At 30.1% G+C, this 16,579-nt stretch overlaps 1 protein-coding gene across 2 annotated transcripts; it reads right to left on the reverse strand.

The window, feature by feature from the left end:
• Positions 1-3,607: 3,607 nt before the first annotated feature.
• Positions 3,608-10,471, reverse strand: LOC110656941 (diacylglycerol kinase 1-like). Of its 2 annotated transcripts, none has more exons than XM_058139114.1 (8): positions 10,290-10,469; positions 8,388-9,860; positions 7,679-8,042; positions 7,258-7,334; positions 6,453-6,572; positions 5,540-5,704; positions 4,864-5,001; positions 3,608-4,073 (listed from the first exon to the last, which is right to left on the reverse strand). In XM_058139114.1, the coding sequence occupies exons 2-8, from the start codon at positions 9,540-9,542 to the stop codon at positions 3,924-3,926; spliced, it is 2,169 nt and encodes a 722-aa protein (XP_057995097.1). In that variant the 5' UTR covers positions 9,543-9,860; positions 10,290-10,469; the 3' UTR covers positions 3,608-3,923. The 2 variants fall into 2 exon arrangements, with proteins under 2 accessions (XP_057995097.1, XP_057995098.1); XM_058139115.1 differs by lacking the exon at positions 3,608-4,073 and adding an exon at positions 4,097-4,553 and having other exon boundaries at positions 10,290-10,471.
• Positions 10,472-16,579: the final 6,108 nt, after the last annotated feature.

The following is a 16,579-nucleotide window of genomic DNA, read 5'->3' on the forward strand; positions in this document are numbered from 1 at the left end:
CCAACACTGAATTATATGGAAAATTCATCAGTTTTGCATAGGAACAAAGTCATGAAAATGAATTTTGGACAAAACCCATGTCCCATAATCAAACAAGAGGCTATACAGCTAGTAAAATTCTTATACGGCACTTGTTGATATTGTATTATATTAACATATGGAGTATTCAAATATAGGGCAGGGAAATTTTCTTTTTTTTTTCTTGATAATACAAAATCTAAACTCTAAACTTGGTACCTTTCATGTGGTAAAGAGGGGACTAACTAAATTCCATAATAGTTTACTGCATGCAGCGAAAAGGGGAAGCTTAAGAGACCAGGAAGGAAGTGCTTGGTGGGTTGAGAGAGGTGCATTGGAGTGAGATCGAAGCGAATTATTAAAAGAGAGAGCTTTACCCGAAAGGAACTAGAAATGAAAGATTAACGTGCTGATACCTTATATAATGCCCAGAAATCAGCACCAAAAAGTTAATGGGCAGCCGCAGCCGTTAACTTGGTATTTATTAATAGATATTGCTCATAAAAAACACAAAGAAGACAGAGAGTTAACAGTGAGAACCAAATTTTGGAGGGAGGGTTCTTTCCTCAATCCTTGTGTGTTTGGGTTGGACTGTGTATGTATGTATCAATGAAATGGTGGTGATTAGTATTAATTAATTAGGATCAAAGTAGTAATTAACCTTCTTACTAAAAAAACCAAAGCTTTAATTATATTTAGTTTTCATCTAAATTAAAGAAAAAAAATTGGCCAGTCAAAAAACGTTGGCCTAGTGGATCCTCTACCATGGAAACCAACAGGCAACTAACCATGGTCATCTGGTGGAAAAAAGCCTAACACTCATCAAAATGTCCCCAAATCTTGTCCTGGAAAGTCAGTAATTAGCTATATGAGATTCACAGGATCAACATATTTATTATTTCAATTATATATATATATATATATATATATATTAATATTTGTAGACAAATGATATAATAAATATTTAATTTAAAAATTATTAAAATTATTTTGACATAAAAAAAAATTATAATAATACATCTTAACATTTAGCCAAGCTTAATCAAATGGATGAATGCATATAACTCACCTATAAAACCTTTATGGAATCCCCATTCTCTACTTAAGATTTTTCTTCGGGGTACTAATGGCATGGCCAAGTGGAAATGCTGACGACAAATTAAGCAAGAAGAGGGTCTAAATTTGAACACGAATAAGAATTTAGTTGGTTGTTGATAGTTGAAACAGAGGGGGAAAATCCCCTGTCTACACAACACCAACTCGAAACTCAATCAGCGGAGCAACTTTTGGTCAAATTTCACTCTTCTTAATGTCACTGTCCTTCACATCTACTCCAGAAATTTTCTAGTGAAAACAAACTTGGAACTTCTTGTTGTCCCATTTAAGTCATCTTCTGGTTTGACCCTTTTCCTTTACTCACCATTCTCTGTGGAAACATTTGGTTGAAAATCTAACCTCTTGATTTAGATGAAAATTGTACTTCTGGAAAAATCATGTGAGATCAGATGACATCAAAATTGTTCCTTTTTTGATATTGCTAATGGCGATCTAACAAATCCCATTTTACATGCTAGTATATATATAAAAGGCAAAGATTATCAGGATTTGAATATTCAAGGTCTTGCACTACAAGATCATTGATTGAATCCATTAATTCATATCTACATCAATCTCAGTTGATCCACTAAGTGTGTGTTATTATTATTAATATAGTTTTTAACTGATAAGGAATTAGGGTTTGGGGTGTTTTTTCTTGGTTCCAACTAAAACAACATGGATTCTATCAGGATTGTACTCCCAATTCCAAGTAAGGACATGCTAAAGAAGTAGAAAACAAAGCAAATTTCTTTGTTAAGGATGAAGGGAGTGCATGCCACTTGCTAATTGTTATGACTCTCCCACGAAAAACTTATATATCTGCGTATAAATATATACAATAAAGCTTAATTCTAAAATATATTCTTGTCATATTGCCATATGACTTTTTATATTAACATCACTTGGTATAATAGAAAAGTGGCATCAAAAGTTAAACAATAATATGTTTTCCTTTCTGAAAAAAAATCCCTTAAATCACTTAATGGTTATAACATATTATATAAAATTAAGTACTTTCAGATACAAACCCACTACCCACCTTTTCATTGTCCATTATAATTATAAAATAATGTACTTAATTCCTTATAATAAAAAAAATTATTACAATAATTATAATTTAATTGATACTAAAAAAATTAAGAGTTATATTTATAAATTAAACTATATAAATCAAATTTATCTTTTCGTTGTTCACTATAATTATAAAATCGTTTACTTAATTTTTTATAATAAATGTAATTTATGGTAAAAGTTACAATTTAATTAATATTAGAAAAACTAAAAATTATAATAATAAATTATATAAATCAATATCACACATCAAAAATTAAATTAGCCATCTCCTAATGCAAATAAAAGATAAAATGTCCAATCAATATTTCCTCTCAATCTTAATAAATGGTATTTTCATAATCAGAAAATTAAAAGTAGATGAAAAATAATTTGCGCAAATATCAATAAGAAATCTTTATCTTTTAAGAATTTATTTATATATTTTACCGATATCTTATTCTTTTTTTAAATTATATTTATTATTTGTATATATATATTTTTTTTATATTTTTACAATTTCTTTTATAAATATTTGTTTAGAATATTTTAAATAAATTAAATATATAAAAGAAAAATTATATATTTATATCTTTATTCAATTTAATAATATACGATAACAACTAGATGTTCGCAACACGTGGACAAAAACCTAAGTTGATTAATATACCCGTATTAAGTCAATTAAAGCCAAAAGAACCATTACCAAACACCAAGTCTCAAAGATGGGAGAGGCTTTGAAGCAAAGAAACTTGCCTCAATAGGTGGACATCCCACGAGGAGGAGAAGCCGAAGGCCCCCTCCTACCCATTTCCCCAAACCCAGTCTCAGGCTGAGCCCCTGGCATAATCACAGCACCACCAACCATCTAAACAAGGCCATGCAATGCTTGAATGCTCATCGCCTACTTCGATATTCTACAATCCCACTTGAAATCCCCCTTCTACAGCCATCATTGGGATAGCTTTTACAAAGAAGATGCTAAAACGCCAAAGAAAATTATGCGTTCCAGGTTCACTCGAAGGTCTCTTGACAATAGGTCAAGCAAGGCAGGCACAGGGGCAGCCCGTGGGGGATCAGTGAGCAAGCTGTGGAAGAAGAAGGTTAAACTCGGTACACGAAGTTAATCAACTTGTTCACTGAACAACCACAGCAGATGATCCAATGAAGCGTTGCAGAACCTGTTGTCCTACATAAGAATAGGATGTTAAAACCTTGTCTTATATGGCGTGAATCATCTAAAATTTTTTCATACGCAATGCAGTAAGCTACGCACACCAGAACTCTCATATATCACAGAACGTTACCATTTACCACCTTAATCTAGTCCAATCAGGAATATACATCTCACCTGTGACATACAATGTGGTACATTCGATTGCATATGCGTTTTGTGTGTGTGACAAAGAGCCAGAGAGAGAGACAGAGAAAGATAGTTGAATGGCACTAAACTCTCAAAACCAGGCTACTTATGGAATCGAGTGGAAGGTACAAAAGCAAGGGATACTAATCAACTTTTTCCTGTCATATTTCTACATTTCTTTCACAACAAATCCAAAATTTCCCCTTTCCGCCAATTTTCAACATGGGGAAAACTATTAGTTGTAAACTGAATTTACAGACTCGCCTCAGCTAAAACACCAAAACACCTGACAATTGTATGAAGAGATACAAGCAACAATGTAAAACGAGCAATATTTTCATGAGGCAGCGATGATCAAAACCACAATATCTATCAAGGTGGCCAGTGATGACCTCTAGGTCAGCCTAAGTGCCATTTCTTGAAGAAGTGCTTTCTTCTGTGAAGCATTAATTACATGGTTAGTTTCAGCATTCTCAAGTACATCAGTAATTATGGCAGCTGCATGACCAAGAGGTTCCTCAGCTGCCCTCTTTAACATGAAAGCCTGTCAAGCAAAAAGGAAGGAGTTTGTGAGTTTGCTTCTGTTAATTATAAATATTTTTTAGCATACACTTTGTACGTGTGTGAGAGAAAGAGGGAGAGGGAAAGCAAAGGATGGCCCTCGGATGCCAAAAAGGGAAAGCACTGTGTGAAAGCATCAAGAGGCCAAAATGCATATTCACATAATTTTAAAGTTTAAGCACAAAATCCCCCTTCATGCAGTCCAATCCCACATGAGGGATATGTACTGGAAAAGAAGCATGATATTAATAATTAGAAACTGTCCAGAAAAGATACTATAAAGATCCACTTGAGGCATTTGCAGCACTAAGTTGATCAAATAAAATGTAGTCAATTAAGTTGAGACACTTACTAAAATAACAGACAGCTTAAAAGTGATTGCATAAGCATCACAGGATTGTGCTAAAAATAAAACTGCCTCAAGCATGGTGGATGCTGATGCATTGATGTACAACTGGCAAAGCTAAAACAAATCAAGAGAACATTTTATCTTCAATAACATCATAAAAAAAAATGTTCCCGGGTACTGTAATACAAAATAATATTTGAGGAGAAAAAAAAAACACACACACACAATGCTGCTTCATCAACGGCTGAAACCAAACCTTATCTAAAACTAGTAAACATTATTGCAGTACTTCTGTTTCTACATTTGAGAATTGGGGAGCATTTGGATATATGTACACAACTAAAATGAGATAATGCCAGAATCTAATGCATCCAACTTGCCACTATTTAAAACAATGAGAGAAAGAGAGAGAGAAAGAAAGAACCTGTCCATGATGGGATACAACCAAAGTACATGGCTGCTGAAACCAAGGTTCTCCATCAATCTGTACAGGCAATGCAGCAAGAAGCTGTATCTTTATTGACTGGCCCTGTGCTAGCCTTCGAGCACGAGAAAGACCCACCTACCCACACAAACAACAGCTCAAAATCAGGACATAAAACTAAACATATTTTGGTTGTAAAGAATTCTGAGCCAGTGTGAACCAAAGTTATGTTCTCTGCTCTGATGAAATCAACACGGCTATTTGGAAAACTAATATAGTAATTGAATTCAAAGAGGGCACTGACAAAATTTCTACTTTTGAGTGTTTAACTGAGAGCTGGGTTCTGCTTCCAGGCATTAATATTATAAAACAAGGTGATCTATATATGGGTTTACATAGACCTAAAAGTTTATTCTCATGAGCCAAGCCTTAATGGAAATTCACAAATAAATTTCACCGGAAGAAGTATCATCTGAGTTGCAAGAAAAACCTGCAAATTTCATTATTCTGGAAAAGACACGACAGTTCAGTTAGAAAAAAAATCCACATGCAACCAATGAGCTCATCCTTAGAATTGTGTGGTCTCGAGTTCAAGTCCTAGTTAGAGTCAACTGAACTGAAGAAACAAAAAAGGAAAAGAAATCCAAATGCACACAAGTTTTTTCAAGTATTTTACCTGAAGCTTTCCAAGGTGCCATGTTCCAGATATGCTCACAACCTCTAGTATCTTATCATGCATGGATTGCGGATCAAAATTATCATAGGATTCATCCTCATTTTGCCAAAGGTCTACACCACCCATATAGCTTCCAATGTTTGCAACAAGTACACCCTCAGCATCCTGAATGATATAGAAAAAAATCAATTATTTCTAACAGATGTCTTAGTGACTAGTGAGTAAAATTTTCAATTGTAAAACACCCAAAGGTTTTGCATAAATAACCACTGAATCCTAGCTTTTCATAATTATGCATTTCAATCCCTCAGAATTTGTTAACAGATCTTTGGACATGGACATGGGTGAAATGGTGAAGAATATGCAGTGCCTCACTGATTTAGTCTTCACAAATTAGAACTTTACATTACAGTAAAAATAATAGACAGAGAAATGCAGCATATGAACATGAAAAGATATGAAGCGCATACTTGACCATTATGTCATATAAAGAAAAGAATCCATTAAAATTAACAAACAGGATCAGGATAGGAAATACTAGTAAAGTTTGCCACTGGAAAAAGGCCCAAAATTAGAATTTAAATTCAATTCCAAAACACAAGTAGAGACAGAGAACTTTAGGAATCATGCTGTAAACTACTTTTTCAGAAAAATGCCATTGATGCTTCTGCATAAAGTGGATAGAAACTGCTTTTGCACATGTTCTGAAATTTTTGAGACCAAACATGACAAAATGCACTTGAAAAACAAATCTTAATTACTTTAATTACAATATTCAAGATGATGATTTTCTCAACAAAAAATGCAAAAATAATGTCAAATAAAAACTACAATAGATTAATGTGCACAAGTTATCAGCAAAAGCTCAAAGTATTTTTACTACCCAAGTAATCGAGATAAGTGGGGTACTAACCTCAGGGACCTCTATGTCGACACCATCCACTTCCACTCTAACTTGCCATGGAAAGTCTGCAAATGTCCTATCCATTATACTCCTAGCACCTTCTCTTGCATAGAGAACTTTGTTCATAAACTGCAGTTGTACTAAAATAATTTCAGCCAACTGAAATGAAAGGATGGTTCTCAGATAAAAGTGTAACTCAAAAACAAGGAAAAAACACATACTCCAACTGGCAAGAAAACCTCTTCCATGTTGAAATTTATGCATGTATGTTTACAGTACACCAAAATGAAACATACAATTGAGAAAGAAAATAAAATCTATAGTAGTTACGGTTATACACCCAACTGGCACCTTAGGATATTGGTACACCCACAATAATCAAGAAGTTATCATGCAAGAACCATCATATTCTCCACATATACACCCATAAAACTTGAAAAATCCCATTTCACTCTGCTGATTTCTTGTGCAAATTTTCTCCCTATGCCTGCAAATTTTAAGTTTTTATTTAATAAGCAATTTCAGCACTCCATATTTCAATTAATTAATAACAAAGTAAAACAACGCATCGTCTTCTCTTGGCGTATATTCACTAAAAATATTTCTACACATAAAGTTCCATTACTATTTCATTAATATTCATGTTCTCCAGCTGCGAAGGTTAAAATTCAACTTTGGTAACAAAATTATCTAATTTGATGGGCAGTCTGTTGTCTAACACAGGAAAGTCAAAGCTCTTCCTCGGTGGTGGTGATGTCCTGTTAAATATTTTGAAGACCAGTTTCCATTTCATCCTAACCAAAATTTGCAGTACCTGGTTATAAAATTTCTCTGGATTTTCCTCCCTCAGATTGTGGATATCCAGTGCAACTTTTGCATCACACCCAACTCCTGTAAACAGAACTTGCCACAATGAGTAATCATACTGCACAAGAATATTTATGACAGAAGAAACAAAGAAAAATAAAGTTCAAGAAATACTAATCTTAGGAGCAGCCAAATGAAAATCCAGCCAACCCTACAATATGATATTTCAAACACATAAAGTTGATAATTAAAGCCAGATTGTGAGTTGAGATCTTATGATCCAATAAGGTTTAGTCCGACTTGTGATCTATTTTATCACTCCACAGCAGTCACACATCCATTTAAAGACCAAACATGTCATCTAAATAGCGTGCAGCATCCATTAAATAATTCAGCCACATAATTTTATAATATAAGCGTTTACCCACCAAGATAGTTGTTCATAAATTTAGGCGACTGAAGTTGCTTTCCGTGATTTACAATAGCCACCTTCCACCGATCAAGAATAGTTACCGCAGCATGCTCTATATGGTGTAATAACGTGCAAAGACCTCCTTGTCTCTCAACTGAGCCCAGACCACCTCCCCAGCATAGTACCCTAGCCAGGTCATTTCCAGTTCCAGCAGGAAGAATAGCTAAAGGTGGAGGAGAAATGAAATTTTGCTTGTCTATGGCATTCAAAACCCAACCAACAGTACCATCTCCACCACATACAAGAACTCTGAAGTGAGGCACCTTCCTGAAAAAATAAAGGCCTACTTCTGGCCCCTCTGTTGAGCTCAATTCAAATACCTGTAAGAAAAACTGGTGTAAACAATCCTCACAAGCATCACATTTAAAACTATGTTAAAAACAAGAAAAGATAGATAAAGTAAAATAAAATAAAATAAAAATCAAACAAAGAAGGTCCACATGGTCCAAGTTGATAGGTGGTCAACAGTCATAATTTGATCCTAAAGTTATGTTCTTTTATTTAAGAACAGAGTTTTCAAGAACTTTTGCAATGGCTCCCATAGATGGGAGTAAATGTCAATAAAAACACCCAGAAAAACACAACCTAAGTTGATGAAGTAAACTCAGTCAAAATGGTTAGAAACTTAGAATCTTAGGAAAACTTCACTTTAGAGAGGTTCAAACCTGAACAGGATTCAAAAGAAAGTTCAATCGCTGCCTGAGGGAATCTCCACGCTGAGCCCCACTCTTCTTGTTGATGAAGACTAACAATGGTCTTGCATCAGGAGGCAAATCAATTATTTCATATCTCTGTTTCATTCCTAATATCTGATACTCATCCTTCTGATTAAGCGAGCCACTTCTTTTAAAACTATGTTTTGAGTCCATCCTATCTACACTACCACCATGGCGAGGACTCCCCACATTCAAGCTACCATTACAGCTTTCCCCCACACCATGAAAACCATTTACTGTAGGATGAGCATCAGCTGTGCTTTCTGTGGATGGGTCACAAGTGCTACCACTATTACCTGTGTCAACAGAGGATTCATTACCATGCTTGTATTTCTTGCTCTGACTCCTAATACTTGCACGCACTGAAGAAGCAATCTCATTTGCTCCATGTGTGATAGAACTCAAAAATCCGCCTGATGAATTCAATTCCTTAACATGAAGCGGTGATAAAATCAGCCTTCTAAATGGACCTAAATCACAAATATCACCGGTTTCATTAGATGTGCTACTGTGACAATCAACATGTAGAAGTCGTTGACACCACAAGCAACACCATATAGGGGATCCACTAAGAAAAGACCCACTACATGGCTCTTCACAAGAACTACAAAAGGAAGTTTCATCAGGTTGGTCTGTCATCTCTGTCCATCGAAGAGCCCATTGGTGCATCACATTCTCAAGTCCAACCATAGACACACACTTGCAATCCTTGTGTGCACTTGAAGAACAACTTAGGTGTGCTGCTACACCACAAGTGCTACAATGGTGAATAAAACTGTCTGATGCCACCATAGGACCAAGAGTTTGAGGAGTCATGGAGTTTAAGCAGACACAGCAATTTAGATTCTTTCCACGAGATATAGATTCAAGAACCCAATTATGAAGAGCTACAGGAACCTTGTGCCTTGCCTTTGGGTTTTTCTTTGACCTGGCTATCGCTTTCATCCAATTTAGATTAATGTTTCTTCTCCATTGGAAAGCCGTGTAAGCTATTGTCAAAATACCAACTAAAGCAGCAATAAAGCAAGATAAAATAAAAATGCGAGACTCAGTTGGATTGTTCCAACCAGGAAGCAACATCCCAATTTCTCTATCATCATCCATCTTTCAAATTGTATTCTTTCTCATTCCATCAACTCTAACATGATCAAAAGATACCACCAAATCGCACAAAAACTATATTTCTATTCATCCTCCAAGCTACCTCAACCTTGAAGCATAAATAAGTGAATACGATAAAATTGCTTGAAACTTATAATCCTTTTCGCTTACACTCACTTCCAAAAACCATATTCACATCACAGTGATTAAAATAAACCCATGAATTCAAGTAAGCCGCTCAATAACAGTTCTCGATCCTACTCTGAAAGAAAGATGAAATCTCCAAGATGATAAGAAAACCAGAGATAACATGGACGATAACTGTCAAAAAGAAAAGACAGAGAATTAAGTTCAGATGTAAAATGCTAATAACAAATATTACTGATTACCATAAAATTGGATTACTTCATCTTTCTTCTCAAACTATAGCAAATATTGTTTACAGGTAACACTCGGATTGCTTAGCCAAGCAACGCAGCTGAACTCCATTATCAATTCAAACGCCTTTGCCAATCAAAAGAGAAAAGAGATTTCAACCCCTCCCCCCCAACACACACACACACACACAAAAAGAAAGGGCATCCGATCTCTTGCAACAACACCAAACAGAACAATCCCAAAATTCCATTATCCTAGAAACGAACAAGAACACAGCAATTTCATATCTAGAAAAGGAGAAAAAGAAATTAAAATGGAATTTATTTCCTGCCAATCTAAACAAAAATATTTATAAGAAAAGAAGAAGCATACAGTAACAACAGTACGCGACGACGAGACGATAAACGAAGGTGAAGCCCTGAGCCTGAGATCGATCTAGAAAGAAAAAGTGAAATCCAGAGAAGGAAAATCTGTTTTCGAATTTAGGAAATTTGAGCATCCAAGCAAAAACTCCTGCACTGGAGCCAAATACAAGATGTATTTTATCGATTTTCGAAATCGAGAAAAAAATAAAGGTGTGGGCTTACGTGTGTTTTTTTTTTTTTTCTTTTTCTCTAAAAATTAAAAATAAAACAAAAATTATTTTCAAAACAAAAGCGACGTCTGGAGATTCTCTATTTTGGGACGGACGTTTACACAGAGACGGAAGGGGCCTAGATTCTGAATCTGGAGCCAATGCCTGCGACGTGGAGCGAGTGGAAGTTATGTGGCAATTTTGGGTCCCACTACACTGTTACGGTGGCGCATTAAACTGTTGACAGGTAATTGATCTAAGTTTCACAAGGATACACGTGTAAGATTGTTATTTTGGGGAACAATATTGTAGATGGAGGCAAGCCCAAACGACAAAACGTTTTCAAATCAAACGGAAGTTCAGAAAAATGAAAAAAGCTTATAATGGTTGAAATCTGTTCAGCTCTATTATCAGTTTTTGGCCGATCAACCTCATGGGAGACAATGTAACTAACAGAATAATCAACTCATAATTATTTATGAAATAATTTTAATTTAATAATATTAAAATTGCTTCATAAGATAATAACATATTTAATTAAAAATAATGAATGTAATATTATAATTATTTTAAAACTATAAATTATAAGGCTAATGATTTTATAAATTAATATATTAAATTGAATAAGTAGGGATAATTTTTTTTTGATAAAAAAAAATGGTCTCAATTTCTATATTCATTACAATTATAATATAATTTTTTTTATTAGTATATTTTTTTTCTTTTTAAAAATAATATAGTGATCGGGGTAAATAAAATCATTTAATAGTTAAAACAATTAAAATGAGAAAAAATTATAAAATTAGAGATTAAAAAAAAATCAAAGACGCAAATGGGGAGGATTCAACTAATTGAAATAAGTCAGATAAAAAAAAATCAATTGAAATAAAAAAAAAAGGAAAAAAATATTCAATAAAAATTTTATAATATTATTATTGAAATAATAACTCAAAATTGAATTTTAATATGTGTGAGTGAAATTAATGTTATAATACTGTAATATATTATTTTTTTAATAATAATAATATAGATTTTTTTGGTTTATTGCCGATTAAGAAATTATATTTTATAAAATTATGCTGTTAAAGTATTTAATTATGAAAAAAAATTCATTCAATTTATAATTTAATTACATTTTATTTAAAATTTATAAAAAAAAATATTTAAGTAATGTTATTTTAAGGGAATAAAACCTTTTTTTCTACTATTATTTTGCACAGATTCAGTGGATGGCTTCAAATTGAATTGCATGGAATTAAAAAGGCAAAAAAAAAAATTAAAGTAAAAAGAAAGATAAAATAGCAGTGAAGTTTTTTTTCATGTACGAGTTCTTTTTCTTAATATTGGGATCATTTATCTTATAGAAAATATTTTTTTATATTTTTTATCATTTAATAACACTTAAAATATTAATTAATAAAAAATATTTTTTATAAAAAAATTTATTTTTTAAAAGAGAAAATTATATTTTATTTTTTAAACTTTAAAAGTTTTATTAAAATATAAACATATTTATATATACATAAAATAAATAAATATTATTAATTTAATATTATAATTAAATAATAAAAAATATTTTCATAAAAAATATCTTCCTTGCTTTCCTTAAAATAGAAGGAGCATTAGATTCATAAAGATTTATGAGTAATAATGTAACATGATTTAAAAGGATTATTCTACCCCCAAGTCACACTGTTACTGTCACTTGGGATTTAGAGTGTGTGTATATATATTATATATATACACTCTAAATAATATTGATAGAATCAAACCAGAGCTTAAATAGAGATTATTTAGGGATTATTGTAAAAATGGTTGGTAATCTGAAACTAGATGGCTGTTTTAGGAAAGAAACCTGAAATAAAATTGACAGCCCAAGTAAAAATTCTTGCACAATATTAACAGTTGTTAAAGGTAATTAATTAACTGTTGTTAAGAGGCCCATATCCCACATCTAAAAGACACATTAAGGCTAATCCTTGTTTGGACCATAATTTTTCATTTAAAATACACATTAAGGTTAATTAATGTTTGAATCATGATTTTTCATAGCTTCATAATATATGGTATGATTCTTTTCTTTATTTAAGAAGTTATTATTAAAAATTAATTATTTTAAATTATAATCATCATTTTACACATATTTCAAACCATCAATTTGTTAAGTTGAAATAATTTAAAAATTTTATATTTTCATTTTATCTTTATGCAATTTATAAAATTCTAATTATATCGTATTATTTTATCTTCAGAAATCCTTCTTTAACCCATCATCTTTAATATAACATATTTTAGTAATTTTTTATTTATTTTACTATATCATATATGACATCTAAACTATTCTATATCATACGATCTTTTCAAATATGTTAGTAATAAAAACTATACTATACAATATGATATAATACAATAATAAACTATATTGCACTCAATCCTAATAAGATGTAAGGATTTAGGAGTCAAAGGCCAATGAACTAATCAATTAGCTTTAATGGTTGCTCAAAACCCAAGTAAGACTAAAGAAATATGAATTCTTCCCTCTAAGGCACTCATTCACCTCCACTTTTCAATTCAAAATTGTAATAAAACTAATAAGAGTACTCTATACTCTCTATGTGTCTGTTTCGTATTGAGTTTGAAAGATTTAAGCTATTTTTCTAAATAAAAGTATCAATTTAAATGTAGTTAAAAAAAATAATTTAAAAAAAAATTACTTTATTATTTTAGTGTTATTACGACTAAAGCTCATCAAATTTAAATTTAAATTATTTTCTAATACTTTCTAACTAATATATTTAAAAAGGTAATTTTTTTCAATAGCAATTTTAATAATAAAGCCAAACAGGACCTGTATCTTCATCAATTTTATGAGCAAATGGCTCAGTGAGCAACTGCAATCCGTCCAACAACTTGGTCAAGACCCTCTAGCCACTAGATGTAATTCCTCCTTCACTGTTAACCAAAACAAAAGTTGTCAGCACAGCGTTTGGCAGAGCATGAGATTGAAGAACACACACACAAAGACAGATAAGGAAGGGGGGCACTCTTGAATCTTTCTGCCCATTAGGGAGGACATATTATAAAATGTTTTAAGATTGTTATGAAGAGCACGACTCCATCCACAGAGATACTTAAAATTCCAATCGCCCATGGTTAAATAACCTGGAAAAAAAAATTACTGATAATCCAGCTGCCAATTATAAATCATGGATCTAGAATTATATAAAAAGAGATTAACCCTTTAGTATTAAGGTCAATGATGTTCGTGTTCTGCAATTGCTGAAGAATGTGACGGGCAATAGACCCACTGCTCTTGCAAAGTAAAGATAATTCCTTATCACTATAATTTTTTTTTTCATTTATGGTCAAATATTTTAATTAAAATTTGTTTTGTGAATTTCAGTAATTTTTTTAAAAAATATTACTATGAATTGGTTTTAGAATAATTATTGTTATTAAAAATTTATATTGTAATGATAAAAAAAAACTATAATATATTTTTGGTATTTGCCAAAACGATAATCTAAAATTTTCTTATTTGAGTTATTAAAATATTCTAAATTTTATTTTTCTATTAACTTGATTAATAATGTATAGATTTTAACAAAATAGAATTGAAAGCTTTTAGATATAAATTATTTTTTGAACAATCATTTATAAGTTCTACTTTTTAGACATATGAGTAATTATTTGATAAAAATCATGAAAATTAAAATAGAATTTATGGCTTATGTAGTATTACTTTTATTAATCAAAATATATAATTAAAAAATTAATTTTACTTAGAAATTAATTAGTGATATACTAAAATAATTGATTGAGATTTGTAAATATAGGTTACGTGTTAATATATTTCCACTATCTTTAACTTTTTGATAAAAATTTTATTATATTCAATTATTTTATTATCAATATTTATATTTTTTTCCAGTTAATTTGTTAATTTTTTATGATATAAATTTATAAAAAGTAATAATTATGAATAATCAAATTCACAAATTTTATATTGTAAATACCTAGTTAACTTATTATGTATAAATGATATATTTATTTTATTCAACTATATATTAAAAGAAACCTACTAAAACAAATTAATTAATAAAATATTAAAGAAAATTAATTATTATCTATAGCAACTGTAATACATATAAAAGTGAAAAAGAAAATAATGTGATTATGAAAAATACCCTTACTTTTTAGTATTATTTATAATTATATTGTTTATTATTTAAAAAATATATTTTAAATAAAATAAGGATTAGAAATTATTAATTATAAAATTTTTATTGTCCTAGATCTCAAAATTAACTATCATAACTTTTATTAAAAATAATTTCAAAATATAAACTAAACCAGAAGGGATATTACTGTTGAAAGTTAAGTAAATCAATTAAATAATTCAAGAAATTAATTTTTCGGATATTTCTTTTCTCATTTTTTTGCTATGTGCACATTTATTTTTGTTTAATTTTCTAAATTTATTTATATAATTTTATTCATTTGTTAGATATTTAATTAAAAACGCATAGAAAGATTTTATATTTTCTTACTTTCTTTATAGTATTTTATTTATATTATTTTAATTGACTAATTTAATATTTCTTATTAATTTTATTTTCTTACAATTTTTTGAGTTAACATTAATTATATATAAAATATAGTAATGATAATTTAATATTATAACAATAAAGAATTAAAGATATTCAAAATAATTAAATTATGATAATATAATAGTATATAAAAAAGTTATATATTAGAAATTTAAATCATAAGTATGTAGCACGGATACAAATAACATGCAATGCATTGAACGTTATAAAAAAATAATTATTTTAAAATTTTAAATGATAAATTATAATTTTTTTTTCTATTTTCTCACTTTCATTAATAAAAAAAATTTTACTTTTTAATAGTAATATTATATTGTAGATAAATTTAAAATTGAGCTAGTAATTTTAATGATTTAAAATAAAGATATTTAATTATAATTTTGTCAAATTTCAAATTAAATTATAATTTATGCTAAAACTTTATTGAAATAAATTTGTTTTAGGTTCTATATTGGCCCGACCTAAGCGCAATTAAAAATAAAATATTTAAAAATTTTTATTTTTAATTTTATTATTTTAAATCATGCATTTTTTGGAAAACTTTTGTTTAATTTTATTATGATAAATTTTATTAATCATAATAAATTTATAACTTGTAAATTAAACTTTTGTTTAATTTTATTATTTTAAATCATGCATTTTTTGAAAAACTTTTGTTTACATGTGTAAAACTTTTGTTTAAATCATGCATTTTATTATTTTATTATTTTACATGCATTATTTTTAATTTTACATGCATTTTTAATTTTATTATTTTAAATCATCCATTTTTTTTAGAGACAGAATTATTTACAAGTTATAAATTTTTTAATACATGTGTAAAACACTTGCTTTAAAGACTATATATATCTAAAAAAAAATAAAATTTAATCATAATAAATTTTAAAATATTGCATAGATAAATTAGATTTTGTTTTAATATATTCAATGATAATTTAAAAAATTAATTATATAAAAAAATAAAATAATCATAAAAATAAAAAATAAAATCAAATAAAAAAAAGAAATTATATATCTACATAAATCGTTTACGGGATTTTCATTCTTCTACTTCTACGCATACAGTGTTACACCATATCAGGCACGACACTGAATTTTCACTTTATATGTGCTTGTGATTCTCAAGTTGGAGACAACATCTAAAAGGGCCAGGCAATTTGCATCATATTGGAGTAATTATATCCAGTTGTACTCCTGATCGAAGGAATTGCCCATTTAAGTGAGAGGTCTCTCTCTAGAATTTCTAGAGAGCGAATTCTCTCTCAAGTTAGGAGAGTTTCCCCTTTAGTTTTTCTTCTTGTGCCTCAGTTGTAAGGGTTTCTCTGCCCTTTTGGGTAGGGAGACAACTTCCTGATTCTAAGTTGATTATTGGGTTTTCACTCTCCCCTTAGTCAATTTCAGTATAGATACTTTTAGGTTGGTTGTTTTTTGTAGATCAAGTATAAAATGAGAGAGTGTTATCCTTGGAGATCTGCAAA

Source organism: Hevea brasiliensis, chromosome 17 (genome assembly GCF_030052815.1).
Source record: "Hevea brasiliensis isolate MT/VB/25A 57/8 chromosome 17, ASM3005281v1, whole genome shotgun sequence".
Classification (NCBI taxonomy): domain Eukaryota; kingdom Viridiplantae; phylum Streptophyta; class Magnoliopsida; order Malpighiales; family Euphorbiaceae; genus Hevea; species Hevea brasiliensis.

Excerpts from the sequence above, each read along its gene's own strand:
- LOC110656941 (XM_058139114.1), bottom strand. The coding sequence starts at position 9,542 with ATGGATGATGATAGAGAAATTGGGATGTTGCTTCCTGGTTGGAACAAT. Across the intron at positions 6,573-7,257 it reads CAGAGAAATTTTATAACCAG|TTTATGAACAAAGTTCTCTA; the intron begins GTACTGCAAATT and ends GTACAACTGCAG. Across the intron at positions 4,074-4,863 it reads TTGTATCCCATCATGGACAG|GCTTTCATGTTAAAGAGGGC; the intron begins GTTCTTTCTTTC and ends TTTGCTTGACAG.